Source organism: Globicephala melas, chromosome 4, assembly GCF_963455315.2.
Source record: "Globicephala melas chromosome 4, mGloMel1.2, whole genome shotgun sequence".
NCBI lineage: Eukaryota > Metazoa > Chordata > Mammalia > Artiodactyla > Delphinidae > Globicephala > Globicephala melas.
In genome coordinates, this window is record NC_083317.1 from 95,640,431 (window position 1) to 95,656,333 (window position 15,903).

Here is a 15,903-nt window from a genome sequence, read left to right on the forward strand (position 1 = left end):
AAAGAAAATAGCATAAGGAATGGTTTACTCACTTACAGGTTCTGGGTCAAATGCTTCTTTGGTCTTGAAGAGCTTAAGAACAACAAACACTTTTTTTCCCTATATCAAGTAACTGCTGGCCCTCAGCTGAACCCCTGCTTCCATCTGCAATTCCTCAGCTCTTGAACATTGTTGGATGCGTATTCGCTATATGTTATTTGTTCTCGATGCTATCTTATGGTTTCTCTTTAACCAAATAAGACACTCTACCAGCACAAATAGCTCCCAGGAAAATGGTTCAGAGCAAGTATTTGTGGGGAATGCTGACAGCCTCCAAACAAAGGAAAACCTTGTTTCCCATGTCTCCACATCTGAATCCACTTGTTGGAACGTATTAGCACATTCCACTGTCGCTGTGGACAGGCTGCTAATAGATCTGGAGCATGAGGGTGGAAGGAAATGCTGTTAAAGTTGGAGTTTTGTCTTGTGACCTTGAGAGTGAATTATAAAAATGTGCCTAATTATCTCCTAGGCACATCTGGCAGACACGCCAAGGCAGAATACAGAGAGCTGCCGCATCCTAATGCCTCTCAAATATCAGCAAGGCACGAGGGCCAGCGTTTAGGGATCCCAGACGCTCAGTAGCAGGCCAGCAATGACATTCTTTTGTCAACTAATTAAGCAGCGGCCCGCCAGCAACTGAGGGACGTGCTGTTTCCCCACAAACCTCTGTAGAGGGAAGGAGCCATCTGGATCGCCTGGCTGAGCAGCTACACCAGGTGGACTTTGGAAGACAATTTCCATTAATGTCATCAAATAAAAATCAATATTGGTTTTTTTTATTTATATAAAACATTAAAGGAAAGTTAGGATAAAGTACAGATGAACCCAGAAACACACACACACACACACTTCACCCACCAATTTAATTCACAGATGCTCATCCCTAGGTACCACACACATTCTTTCATGCATGGAAGTGTATCCTAATCGTAAATACCAGAGGCCGGATCTGAGATCTGGGTAGAGTGAAGTGGAAAGCATTTTTAGTGGGTATTTGGGTAGAGACACACCCATACACAGTTTCATTTCGTGGTTCTTTTGTATTTACCAGAAATTATTTGCTTACAAGGAAGAAGAACTTATTCAAACTAACTCAGGTAAAAAGGTGACCCTATTTGCTAATTGTGTTATCTTTTCTTACATAATCTGCTTTATTTAATCTATATCTTGTTAGGCCAGAGTCTGTTTGATCTTGGCAGGTGCGCTGATTTTTCCCTATTTGCCCACAGTCCCCAGATCCATTCTCTACCCCTCATGCTCTGTTCTGTGCTCCAGAAGACCCCCTGCTGGTTGCTTCCTGTTGGGTTTAGCCAATGGGAGGTATCATCAGATCAGAAGGTGAGAAGAGAACAAGGCCAGGGTATTTCTTCCTCACTTCTTCCCAGCCCTGACCCCTAGAGTGCCTTCACTGAAATCATTCATTTGAACCATCTGAGTTAAATTCCGTGTCCTGCCTATCGCAGTAGAACCTCCAGATGTCCTACCTTTGATCTGTTTAGTCTTTCTTCAACCATAATTTCTTTCTAGTTCTACACATGCAAGTTCAGGCTAACAGATATTCTCTTTGCAAACTTATTCTCTCTCTTCCCAACTTGATCATAGTTAATTTTCTGGTATCTAATCATTATCAGTAATTGCCATCCATTCTTTCATTCATCTGGGAAATAGTAGCATCCGTGTTTTACAAACAATATAGATATTTATTAATCTTGTTCAGTTTGTTACCACAGTCAAGGTAGCATTTCGGGTCGTGCAGCGTCCTCTAGACTCCAAGCCCCAGGAAGTCAAGCTCAGAGTGCTTTTTGCACATAACTGCATCCACATCACCAAGCACAGTTCCTGGTTCTTGGGAACAGTTAATAAAATGTGTCAAGTTCTAAAAGAAAAAATAAGGAGGACGAGGAAGAGGAGGAGGAATTTGTGCCCTTGGTTTCATCTGTTCTAGAAAAACTTATAAAAGTAATAAAAATACTACTGATAAGAGGAATATTTATTAAGTACCTATTGTATTCTATGACTGTGGTTGACTGTATTATCTCATTTAATCTCTGCAACAATCCAACGAGCTAAACACAATTTTTATTTCCATTTAAGCGATAAAGAAAATGAGACCCCAAGGGGTTAGGAACTTGTTCTAGGTCACCAAGCTAGTACCTGGCAGAACCAACCTAGGTCTGACAGTCTACAGAATCTGCACTCCTAACCAAGTCCTATGCCACCCATTTGCATGGCTCTGTGATTCCCTCTGAAGCCTTCAAAATTGGAAGGTGTCCCTCCAATTCTGTCTGGAGGTATCTTCCACTGAGTCTTCTTTTTCAGTTAGACATCCCCTGGTCCTCAGTTAATCTTCATATGGCATGGTTTACAGACCTCTCACCTTTTTCCAGGGTAGATTGGCCCTATAGTTCTTATTTAGGACCTTCCTACCCACCTATCCTCAGCAGGGAGCTCTTGCAGTATCTATGACCTTTCCATCCAGCACTGATCACAACAAGTGGGCATGGCACCGTAGCCGTGGGACATCCTAATCGGGAGCAATGCATCTTTAGACTGATTGTCAGAGAAGGTCACTGTATGATTTACAAGAGGGGTGTGTGTGTGTGTGTGTGTGTGTGTGTGCGTGTGTGTGCGTGTGTGTGTCTGTGTGTGTGTGTACGGGAAGAAAGATGTTAAAGGAAGAGAAGACAGGATTGTTTTCTGGAAGCTGTCTTAAAGCAAGGCTTTCCTTGATTGGAGCAGCTTAGCGAGCCTACAGTCCCAGTAATCATTCATCCCTGAACACCAGAGACATTTTTTAGACAAATGAAAACAAGCACTTTTCCAAACCTGTGAACCTCCACGTACGATGAGGTGAGATCTGTTTGACCTTCTTGTCTGGATGCCAAAGACACTTTCCACGTCCTCTAATGGAGGACTTCGCTGGTGTGAAATTGGGAGTTATCTCCTCTCCCAGAAAGTACCCCTCTGGTGACAACTGCTTGTTTGAGAAGTTCTTTCTATTAGAATAGATCAGGAGTTCTTAGATTTTTTTGTGTGCAGTGGACTCCTTGGCAGTCTGGTGAAGCCGATGGACCCCTTTTGAATTATGTTTATACTATGTATAAATTGTGTTTATAAATGAATAACCTAATTACATAGGAGTTCGAAAGAAATCAATTACAGTTAACCTATGAACAACACGAGTTTGAACCAAGCGGTTCCACTTAGGTGGATTTTTTTTCAGAAGTAAATACTACAGTACTACACTGGTCAGTGGTTGGTTGAATCTGCAGATACAGAACCACAGATATGAAGGAACCGAGTACATGGGGGAACCACAGATACAGAGGCCCAGTATAAGTTATACTCAAATTTTCAGCTGTGCTGTGGTTGGCACCCCTAACCCCCATGTTGTTCAAGGGTCAATTGTATATTGAAATATAGTTATAAAAATATTTTTAAATTGTGATATAACGATGTGCTTTGTTATCAGTGCTTTAAATATTAATATCTATGTCTAATAACTGACATAAATTGGAAGTCACAATGAGCACAAGTGGTATTTCAAGATCTCTGCAACAACTAATACGATGGGAAAATAGCTGATTGCTATTGGTGACAAAGTGACAGGTACTGTTAGTCACCTACACTCATAATTGAAAGAAATGATAACATTCAGTTGAAGGGTAGTGAAAAGAAAGATGTATTTTTTTCTCTGAAAAATTCTCAGACCCTCCCCCATGCGAATTGCATGGACCCCAGAATAAGAACTTCCAGTTAGAGAACTGAAGCATTAAAGTCCTGACAGGAGAGACTGTAGAAGAGACCAACTCATTTTACAGATGAGCAAAGGTTGCTTTTGAAAGTTTGAGACAATCTTCTATTTTGTGATGTTCCTTGTGGGTTCCAGGTCTCAGTATTTTGTCTTTTACCTATTGAGAAGTCAGTAGGAAAGGTAAGAGTGAAAATTTAGGGACAGGTGTCTGCTTGGCACGTGTTTAGAATTTCATCATTTATAAACCGAATATGGAGAAAAGGAAAAAATGGTCAGTCCACAATGAGCCTCACTCCTGGCCCCCTGGCTAGAGCTTGCAGGTTGCCAAATGCCCTCACCCCATACACAAAAGCCCAGAAAAATCTCTTTCATCTTCCCCAAATGGGACACCCCCAAGCATTCAAAGAGGCACATTTCTTACTTTCAGCTGATAATGAGAATGCTAAGGTGGGAAAACATAATTTAAACTTCGATAGGTTCTTTGGAAGAAAGTCACACACTCCTCAGTGGAAGATTTTCACTGCTTGACTCATCAAGTCACAGCCACCCTTGGGATCACACAGGCCCCTGTCAGACAGGCATCCAGCAGATGTCACTGGGTACCACCTCCTCAGCTTCACACTGCCTCACTCCTCCTCCTGCCCCTGGCTTGTAGCCCAACAAGGCCACTCAAGCCCCCAAAAGGAACAGTAAAATCAAACTGTCTCTACCTGTCTTCCCATGAAAGACACTACACGATTTGAAGATCTGAAAATCTTTTATATCGTTTCACATCCGGACGATGCCCTGGAAATGATCTGCCAGGGTCACTAATGGTAATCTGCGCAGGACAATTTGTGCAAAAGCATCTGCGCCCCTACACTAAATGCCAGAAGCGCCCACCCCATGTCTCTGTGTCGGTCACAAGTACCTCCCTACATTTCCAAACATCTCCCAAGGGCAGTCATACGGACCCTGGTTGTGATTGAGAGCCACTGAACGAAAACAGAGCACAAAGAAGTTAATGAGTTCCCCAAGACACAGGGATAGCCAACTTACTGATTTATTTGTAACCCCACTTACTCCCAAAAATTATTTGAATGTGTTGAATGACCTCGTTTTTATTTGGATATAATCCTTCTTATCTTCATTTTACACATGGGGGAATTTCCCAGTGTCACACAGCTAGAAAGTAGAGATCAGAACTCAAGCGTTGAGCACAAGTTCTACCACGTTACTCCTTCTACCACTCAGTACTGGTTGCCGGGCACCAGGCAATTCTGGGGACCACGTCAGGCCCTGGTGCTGCCCTGACACTTTGAGTCTGATAAATGTCTTCATCCCTACAGGTGCTGCAAGGAGCAGCCACATGTTTCTATGCGTTCATTGGCTTTGACATCATCGCCACCACTGGAGAGGAAGCCAAGAATCCCAACACATCCATCCCTTATGCTATCACTGCCTCCCTGGTCATCTGCCTGACAGCATATGTATCCGTAAGTACCAAATGCTTATGTGACCCTCCTCATGGCCTTTTCATATTTGACCTTAAAATGTGGCTCTGGGACTGGGTGTCCTTCTGTCAGGAAGTAATCCTTTACTTGTGCCTTCTAGGTGTTTGTACACATATGTTTCATGTTGCTCCCTCTTTTTACACTGGCTCAAGCTCACCCCACCCACCAATGACAAGGAGAAAATCAGGGCTCCAAACTGGAGACGCGAGAAGCCCCAGGTCCTCACTTCAGCCATGGCCCCCATCCCTGCTCCGTCCTATGCACAGGCTCTTGGTGTCCGCTGCTGCCCACGGGACAGTGTGCAGGGAGTGGGCTGCCGTCCAAGGAGCTCAGATCACAGGCTGGCAGTAACGGGTGGGTGTGCAAGCAGAGGCACTGTGGGCCTCTGCGCTCCCTCCTCAATGCCCTTCTGTCTTCTGGGAGCTTCCCGGCAGCAAAGAGACAAGGCTCTCCCAGGGTGGGGAAAGAGAACTCATCATCCTCTAGAAATGCTTCTCCCTTAAATCTGGTGGGTTGGGGGGTGCAGAGTGGGAGGAGAGGTAATTTCTTTCTGCCAGTTGCTCCCTCTTTTTACACTGGCTCAAGTTTGCCTCTTCAGGTTTCCCTGCCAAGGGAAGTCCTTAGAATGAAGCCTTCAGGCTGTCTCCTGAGGATCACGTCCCTCAGACACTCCTCACACTTCTGATGTGTCATCTCTCAGCTCCCATCCCAGAATTTCTATCACAGAAATAGTTCAGCCACATGCAACATCCCCCTCAGCCCCTGGCAGTGGAGAGGACCAGCTGGTAAGCCTACAGATGTGTGGTTACACAAATCCCCCCAAGTCCTGGAGGTCCAACTCACTTCAGCCACCACAATTATCATAGAAGGAGCCAGCAGCCGGGGTGCACGCGTCAGCCCTGCTGCTCCTGCTGCCACGGCATGCGACAAGAACCTCTTCACAACCCCTACCAAAAAAACCGGAAAGACACCTTTAGCAACAACCTGAAGAAACCAGGCCAAGGGATCATTAAGGCAAGCTGCAAAACAGGACTGTCCTGGAAGCCAAAGGAAAACATGAGAGCAGCACTGGATGTGGTTTGCCCACCCAAACCTTTATGGATAGGTCAGTTATCACCCCCCCCCCCCCGCCCCATGCACACACATGCAACTGGCTTCATCTTATCCAACTCTGATTAGCCCTGCAGACAGAATGTTCAGGAGCAGCTGGGGGTGGGGGAAGCAGGCAGGGGTAGCAGCAGAGACACTCTGCTCTGCATTCCCGCTCCCTCATACCTCCCCTCTTCCAGTAGTCAACCGTTGTAGCACACGCAATAAAGTTAATAATCACAGCTCCTTCCTTAGAAGAGTGCTTTACAGACTACAGAATATGTCTACGCATCTACCAACTTTTGCCTATCCTAATCTAATGTGGGCAGGACACACTCTGAGAGTTGCTGTAAGAATCTATCCCTCTCTCCTCAGGTCTACCCCGATGTTGCTGGGAAAGATTCCCTTTTAGAATACGTGGGCCCTAACCATGCCTCAGGGGTTGTTTGGTCTTGTGTTGGTCAGCAGGCACCCATTCTACCACCAGGAAAAAGTCAAATTGCTGGGCTGTGGTCATTCATCCTGCTGTCCTCCCTAGTGGCGCATGGCTTCACTGGAGGATCCTGGCTCCTGAGAAACAGGCAAAGAGGTGATCTAGAAATGAACCACTCTCTCCTTTTCAGGCTCTGGACTCCCTCACTGATGCCAGGATTGGCCTTCACAGGCCAGGGGGCACCTGGTCTTAGGACTGGCGGCTCCATCACCTGGGGCCAATTATGACGGGAGGGATGTTACAGCAGATCTATGACATGTGAGGAGAAATAGCCTTAGTGGTCTTATAGCCCACAGTAGTACTGGATTCCATCCTGATGCCATAATTTACTTCTTGGCCTGCCTGGTTCCTGGGACTGAGCTACAGAGAGGAAATGGAAACATGAGTCCCGTCAGTTAATCGGTTGTGGATCTCCTACGTATTTATCTTTAGAGTTTTGATCTCTGGTCTTTAGGGTAAGATCTAGTACAGTTAAGATCCTGTAGGACCCTGAAAGTATAAAAGAAATGAGACTCTTGTCCATGTGGGCAGGGTGCTCATGGTCACTGCCAGGCCCTGGCTCTAGTGCCTTAGGCTGCAGCTCCTTCCATCGGATAATATCTGCCCTTCATTGAACTATCAGTGTAGCTCTGCTCTCATGGAGCTGAAATACCTGCAGACTTATCCCTCAGATACAAAAGGATCACAGAGAGATATTACAAATGATTTGGTCTAGTCCACTAAATTCACACGTGGGGAGAAAATACTGAGACCGAGCGTTCCAAAGGCCAAATAACTGGTCTACAGTAAAGGCACGTGCCACGAAGTGGCAGACCCCAGCTCCCATGCAGGACCAGGCCTCTTTCCTCTCCTATGGGACCTCCATCCATGCTTCAGACAGACCCCTCTACCCCCAGCCATGTTTCCTCTTGTTTTAACAGGTGAGCATGATCTTAACTCTGATGGTGCCATATTACACGATTGACACGGAATCCCCGCTCATGGAGATGTTTGTGGCTCGTGGGTTCTATGCTGCAAAATTCATAGTGGCCATCGGGTCGGTTGCAGGACTGACAGTCAGCTTGCTGGGCTCCCTCTTCCCAATGCCGAGGATCATTTATGCCATGGCTGGCGATGGGCTCCTTTTCAGGTAAGGGCTATGCTCGGTGGCATTTATTCTATTCTTCCAGGCCTGCCCAGGGAGACTGTCACCCACTGTCAGCCTGACTGTAATTCTGATGTGAGTGCCTGTCACATAGACAATGGAACTTGTCATATATCTTGGCAAAGGGTTTGAGTGATATTAGTTTAGGTCCTAAAACAGCCCCTCCGTTTGACTCTGGGTCCCTCAATCTAGCAACAAACTAATATGTCCCCCCAATGGCCCCCTCCCCTCTTATTTGACATTGTATAAAGACGATGAGTGCCAAAATGCTACACTGGGTGGCCTCCAGAAGGAAGAACCCATCCCAGGGGCATCTGAGGCTTGCCCTCAGATTGAGGCCTGATGACTGCCCTCTCTGAAGCTGAAAAAGTTCACAGTTACAATCAAAGAGAGGATAAGACCCTCTGAACAGAGCCTAATAACAGTAGCAACAATCGCTACCATTTATTGAACATTTGTGTATACCAGGTATATGGTATCCCATTTAGTCAGCACAATAACTCTGTTTTACAGAAGAGTATACTAGATGAATATACTCAGAGAGGTTAAAAAAAAAAACTTGCCCCAAATCCCCCAGCTGCTGGGTGGCGGGGTCAGGATTTGAACCCAGGACTGTCTGATCCCGACAACCAGACTTTTAACCACACCAGTACACTGACACTTCCAGCCCCCTAAGCTGGCTATGAAGTAGCCTATCTGCCGATGGTACAAAGGGGATGTGGCCCCATCTCTTGGTTCCTAGTGTCTACTGTGTGAAGAGCTTGCAGGGAAGGCATTCTTCAAGCGCACAAAACAAGGAGTAAACCTCCAAGGAGCTCTCAGGAGTGCAGAGGGATCCAGCTCAGGGACTTTATCTCTGCCATCGGCTGTCACATTCTGCACCCTTTCCTCCGCATACCCCCTGAGGTCACCACCGAGCTGTGACCTTGGGGGAGCTGGAAAGATCAAGAAAATGCTGACTAGCTACCTATTTTATATTTGGTAGTGTACATTATGTCCATGCCACTCTCTCACTTCGTCCCAGCTTACCCTTCCCCTCCCCGCAGCCGCATAGCACAGGGAGATCAGCTCCGTGCTTTGTGACCACCTAGAGCGGTGGGATAGGTAGGGTGGGAGGGAGGGAGCCGCAAGAGGGAGTTGATATGGGGATATATGTATATGTATAACTGATTCACTTTGTTTTAAAGCAGAAACTAACACACCATTGTAAAGCAATTATGCTCCAATAAAGATGTAAAAAAAGATGTTAAAAAAAAAGAAAAGGCTGACCATAGTGGAGGTGTGACAACTTCACACACCCAAAACGTTTTTCAGCTGTCAAAGAAAACCGAGAGGAAAGATGCTGGGGCTCCGAGCACAGTTTATATTCCTGTTTCATGGACTGAAACATGGAAATAAGGGAGGAATGGAAGAGGAGGGAGCAGGGAGTGCCAGAATGAGAGAGGAGGAGGGCGGGAACCTACCTAAGCCTCCAGGAACTGCTAAAGAAGGGTGCCACTCAGTCACCCTTGTTGGTCTTCTCTATCTTCTCCAGTTAGTAAGTGGCCGGATTTAGGTTTCATCCAGGAGCACATGTTCTCAACGACTGTACTACTTTGCCAACCAAATCCCTGTACTTCTGTTGTACAGCAAGTGCTTCTCAAGCTCTGGCATAAATCCGAATCCTCTGGAGGTTTTTTAAAGTGTAGACTTTGTTGGGCCCCACTCCCAGAGAGTCTGACATGGTAGGTCTCAGGTAAAACCTCAGAATACATATTTCTAACGAGTTCCAAGGTGATGCTGATGCTGTTGATCCATGGACCACACTTCGGGTAACACAGGTGTAGAGGACCCCCAAGCAGATGTATGACTTTGCCAAGTATCCCTTCTTCATAGCAAAGCCTATGCTTCAATTTGGATTTCTGAGAATCCCCTAGATTCAATCAACCCATCACATCACATAATGAAGTAGGAACTTTAATAGAGAAGTTCGGCTCAAACTCAAGGAATTAAAGTAAATTCTGTTTAAATTCTACTCCGGGAACCAAATCCTGGGGTAGGGAATAGCAGCTGTATTTAAAGCAGTGAATCCAGAAGTAAGCTGGAGAAACAGGACCAGGAGGTGTTAAACCATGCTGAATCAATCCCCACGTGTAGCTCACCGTGAACCCTCTGCTTGCCCCTCCCTTCAGGTTCCTGGCTCACGTGAGCTCCTACACAGAGACCCCAGTGGTGGCCTGCATTGTGTCGGGGTTCCTGGCAGCTCTCCTCTCCCTATTAGTCAGCCTGAGAGATCTGATTGAGATGATGTCCATCGGCACCCTCCTCGCCTACACCTTGGTCTCTGTCTGCGTCTTGCTCCTTCGATACCAACCAGAAAGTGACATTGACGGGTTTGTCAAGTTTTTGTCTCAGGAGCACACAAAGAAGAAGGAGGGCATTCTGGCTGACTGTGAGAAGGAAGTTGGCTCTCCTGTGAGTGAAGGGGAAGAGTTTTCCGGCCCAGCCACCAACACATGTGGGGCTAAGAACTTACCATCCTTGGGAGACAACGAGATGCTCATAGGGAAATCAGACAAGTCGACCTACAACGTCAACCACCCAAACTACGGCACCGTGGACATGACCACAGGCATAGAAGCTGATGAAACTGAAAACATTTATCTCATCAAGTTAAAGAAGCTGATTGGGCCCCGTTACTACACTATGAGGATCCGGCTGGGCCTTCCAGGCAAAATGGACCGGCCCACAGCAGCTACAGGGCACACGGTGACCATCTGCGTGCTTCTGCTCTTCATCCTCATGTTCATCTTCTGCTCCTTCATCATCTTTGGTTCCGACTACATCTCAAAGCAGAGCTGGTGGGCCATCCTTCTGGTCATTCTGATGGTGCTGCTGATCAGCATCCTGGTGTTTGTGATCCTGCAGCAGCCAGAGAACCCCAAGAAGCTGCCCTATATGGCTCCCTGTCTCCCCTTTGTGCCTGCCTTTGCCATGCTGGTGAACATCTATCTCATGCTAAAGCTCTCCACCATCACATGGATCCGGTTTGCGGTCTGGTGCTTTGTGGGTAAGCAACTTCCTTTGAAGCCTTGAGAGTTCCCTTCTAAGACCTTGATCAGGCTTATCTCAAAATTACCTCCTAGCTGGGCTGGGCATCACTATTCCAGAGAAATCTGGCTGGTTCTGTGGATCCCTACTTCCTGCTTTAGAGTCAAAAAAGCCAGTTGTGCCCTTTCTGCCTGTTATGATCTTGGTTGTGAGTTTTGAAGAAAGATACTGATCAATCCATCACTTCACTGAATCCTATTACTGGATGTTCTTCTGGTGGATAATTAGTATCATAGAAAGTCCACTTAAAATGAATCCACATTTTTAAAAAGGACAAAAATAACATATAAAAATGAGGGTGGGAAAGGCTGATTGGAATTCTTAGAAACTAAAAATTATGAAAAATTTTATTTACCTTATGTTCAACAAAATTAAAATGGCAATCAATCATGCCATGTTTTTTAAATGAGCAAACTATGAAGTAAGTATGGGGTTTTAGGCACAGTTTTTTGACAAAATTGTATCATGGCACCATTTAACAGCCCTCACTTTTTGTTGACTTTGCAAAATATTCAAGTTTTTCATTTTTTCCCCAAGATCTTTCTTCATCCTTTGATATTCCGATCATTCTCTTGGGAAGTACCCATCATACCATCATCCTTGTTGCTTTCTCTCCTTCTATTGATAACTGATAGGACTCTGCTGGGTCATCAACGTCCACAGCTTTGAGTGAATTACTATTGCTCTCTCTAAACTCACTTTCACTGCCTTCAGGAAGTCCTGTATCATTCCTAAGATTTCTAGTTTTCCTTTGGGATCAATTTATATTATATTCACATTACATGTTTATCCTATATGACCATCACCGATGTTTACGAAATTGCTGGGGATTGGTGCTCATGATAACTTGAGAGGGATGTTTAAGTGAAGACTAATTTTAAAGTTCCTTAGTTATTATTTTTATATTTCCTATACAACTTGGTAACCCTGGGGTCTCTGGCAACAAACACTTAGCTAAGGAGAGTCCTTAGGTGCTCTGAGGAATAGGAAAGTAAAGAATAAGTAACTCAGCCTTAAGGGAGGCAAGACAAATATGTGAATCAACCAGCCTGGGCAAGGCAGCATAGAGAGTCATTGAGTTGTAGCCCATCCACTCCTTGAGGTCAGGGATATGGGTGTTCAACCCGGTGACCTCTGTGCCGGAACATAGTTCGTGCTTAATAAATACCTATGATTGTAAAGCACTCTTCAGATGAGAAAAAGGAAACTTCCACTCAGAATAGCTGGAAAGGACTTAGGAGGTAGAATTTGAACTGGGCCTATAAGATAGGATTTCGGTAGAGGGAAGTGGGGGGAAAACACAGGATTCAAAGGAAAGAACATATGTCTCCCAGAAGACTCCTCACATCCGAAGGCCATCCTATGCCTTCCTGTAAGCATTTTGTACCAATTTTTCACTACCCTAAGCCTCATCCCTTGTTAGACTTTAAGGGATCTCTTGAGAGGACCCCACCGACTCATGAAAATTCTAAGCATTTATATGATTCATTCACAATCTCTCTTTTCTGTTTAAACATTTTTCCACTGGAACAAGAAGCTAACCAATGGAAAGATGCTATTATGGGTAGAAATGAATGCAGTGGGTAGAAATATTAGAGTCATGTATTTGTCAAGTGAATGAAGGCACAAACACAAATACACATGAATTTATTCATCTTTTCTTGGACTATTTAAGCTAGAAGAAGCCTCCAACATCTAGTACAGTGTTACCCACAGTGTGGTGACTATTCCATTGTTAATATTTGGACCGATTTTAGAGAGTATATGAATGAACTTTAAAAAATATTATATGATTATGATTCACTTTCACAAATACTAGAAAAATATATACATTCCCATGAATCTGGTGATTATTTTTAAATTCTAAAAGTGAGTCAAGGAGATTCAAGATGGTGGAGAGTAGGTGGACATGGAGTTCATCTCTCTCCATGGATGCATCAGGAATACATCTGTAGATGCAACAATTCTCACAGAACACCAGCTGAAAACTAGCAGAAGACCTTGGACACTGGAAAGGACTATAAAGATCCCTGCATAACTGGGTAGGATGGAAAAAAAGAAGGGAGAAGGAGGAGGAGAGGAAGCAGGACAGGACCTGCACCCCAAGGAGAGGAAGCTGAAACAGAGGAGAGAGACCTGAATTGGGGGAAAACCCCTCTCTGACGGGGAAATAGACTGGGACAGAGGGGAAGCATTAGAGGCTGTCGGAAGACGGTGAAGTGGCCAGTCTGTGGCAGACAGGGCCGAGTGAGAAACACACAGACGGTCCATACTGTGGACATACGTGCCCGGGACTGGGACATGTATTCACAGGTGTGCAAAGGGGCTGGGAGCTGGTGCATGAGGACTGGAGAACAGGCTCAGAGCGAGAACTGCTGTTGGCTGTGGGGAGACGGACTGAGGGGATGGGAGGGAGGAAATCTGCAGCAGGGAATGCCTAGGGAGGAAGACTGGACTGCCATGGAAGCAGGGTGCTATTGATCAGTCACACACAGGGGGAGAAGCCATTACTGTAGCCTCTCTCTACCTACATGCCAGCACCTGCCAGTGACAATAAAAAAAGCCCCCTCAGGGCTGGCCCTCATGTGCCTTACGCCGGGAGGCAGAAAAGGCCCTCGCTAGGGCCATATCTCTTGCACCCGTGGCCGCCGGCTTCCCTGCACATTTGGCGCCCCTGGGGCTCCCATGATCCAAGCAGTCATACCACCTCTGTGCCTGGTCCTCACGGGGGCAGACCCAAGAGCTCCAAGGCAGACTCAGGACAAGACTCCTGTGGGTGGACCACATGTAGAGGTGGGGATAAAACCAAAGCTGAACCCCAGGGAGGGGGTGACTAAGGAAGAAGATGGAAAATCTTTCTACCAGCTGTACAAGCTGCAGATTAAATCCCCACAATCAGTTAGATAGACCCTGCGTCTATAGAATATCTGAGTAGACACTGAGTGTTCCCACAAATGAAAACAGTCTAGGGCTTCCCTGGTGGCACAGTAGTTGAGAATCTGCCTGCCAATGCAGGGGACATGGGTTCGAGCCCTGGTCTGGGAAGATCCCACATGCCGTGGAGCAACTAAGCCCGTGCGCCACAGCTACTGAGCCTGCACGTCTGGAGCCTGTGCTCCGCAACAAGAGAAGGCCGCGACAGTGAGAGGCCCGCGCACCGCGATGAAGAGTGGTCCCCGCTCGCCGCAACTAGAGAAAGCCCTCGCACAGAAACGAAGACCCAACACAGCCAAAAATAAATAAATAAATTTATTTAAAAAAAAAACACAACAGTCTAGCTCTGGCAGCTGTGGACTTTGGAGGCAGCACATGCAGGAACTGGGCCAGATCAGAGCCTGAGTGGTCCCCACAGTGCTCACAGCAGGTCCAGAGACCAGCCCAGAGGCAGAGGAGAGCCTCCTGGGGAGACAGAGGGGGGCTGTGGCTCACGGCGTGTGCAAGGACACTTACAGCAGACACCCCATGGAAACATAATTATTACTATTGACTTTATTATGTTTTGATTCATTCTGTTGTTGGTTCTAGCTTTTTTTTTGGTTTCCTTTTCTTTCTTTTTTTGTTTCTTGTTGTTTTGGGGGGTTTTCTTGTTTTGTTTATTTAGTCTTTTGGGATCTCTGTTGTATAACTTTTTAAAAATTTTTTATACATTTCTATTTATACTTTGCTTTTCTGTTGTCCTGTGTTTTTTCCCTTTTTATTTTATTTTATTATCTTTCTAATCATTTTTATCACTTTGTTGTCTCCTTGCTTTCTTCTTCAGTTGGCACACTGCTTTGCTTTTGTTTTTAGGTTATGTGTTTTTGTTACTTTTAATCCTAATTGTTTGATTTCATTTTTGAATTCTATTTGTCTTGTTGTTCTCTGGCTTTTTGTTTTATTTGGCTCTGTTTTTGTTTCTTTTATGTGTGTGTGTGTTTCCTTGTTTCTGTTTCTGTTTGATTTTGTTTTCACCATTTCTCTGGGATTTTGTTTGTCTTTTTTTTCTTTAATATATTTTCTATTTTTTTAAATATTTGTTTCTATGTTGCTTTTCTGCTCTTCTGTCTTCTTTCCCCTTTCTCTTTTTCTCTTTTTTTTTAACATCATTTTTGTTGGTTTGCTTTGTTTCTTTGCTTCATTCTCCAGCTGGCACTCTGCTTTGGTTTTGTTTTTTGGTTCGGGGTTTTTGTCAGCTTTCTTCTTAATTGTTTGATTTTCTTCTTGGGTTCTTTTGTTTGTCTGGTTGTTTTGCTATTTGATTTATTTTGTTCTGTTTTTGTTTCTTTGTGTGTGTGCGTGTTTCCTTGTTTCTGTTTGTATGATTTTACTTTTTACCATTTGTCTGGGACGAGCGACTCGCGGGGTCATGGTCCCTCAACCAGAAGTCGAGCCTGAGGCTCTGGAGTGGGAGCACTGAGCCCGGGATGCTGGACCACTAGAGAATTCCTGGCCCCAGGGAAGATTAATCACCAAGGGCTCTCTTGGAGGACTCTATCTGAATCCAAGACCCAGCTCCACCCAACTGCCAGCAGCTAACAACGCTGGACGCCTCACACTAAACAACAAACAAGACAAGAACAAAAACCCATTCATCAGCACACAGACTACTTAAAGTGATAGTAAGCTCACAGACACCCCAAAACATACCACATGACATGGCCCTGCTCATCAGAGGGAAAATACTCAGTTCCACCCACCAGAACGCAGGCACCAGTCCCTCCCATCAGGAAGCCTACACAAGGCACTGGACCAACCCCACCACCGGGGGCAGAGAACAGAAGCAAGAGGAACTATGACCCTGCAGCCAAGGGAAAGAAGA

The 15,903-nt window shown here is 45.4% G+C and overlaps 1 protein-coding gene across 1 annotated transcript in view; it reads left to right on the plus strand.

Moving 5' to 3' along the window:
- Positions 1 to 15,903, plus strand: part of SLC7A14 (solute carrier family 7 member 14) — a 125,010-nt gene that overhangs the window by 84,844 nt on the left and 24,263 nt on the right. The window contains exons 5-7 of the mRNA XM_030863744.2: positions 5,125 to 5,271; positions 7,792 to 8,000; positions 10,187 to 11,064. Coding sequence (XP_030719604.1) covers positions 5,125 to 5,271; positions 7,792 to 8,000; positions 10,187 to 11,064 — 1,234 coding nt within the window. The remainder of the gene's footprint in view (positions 1 to 5,124; positions 5,272 to 7,791; positions 8,001 to 10,186; positions 11,065 to 15,903) is intronic.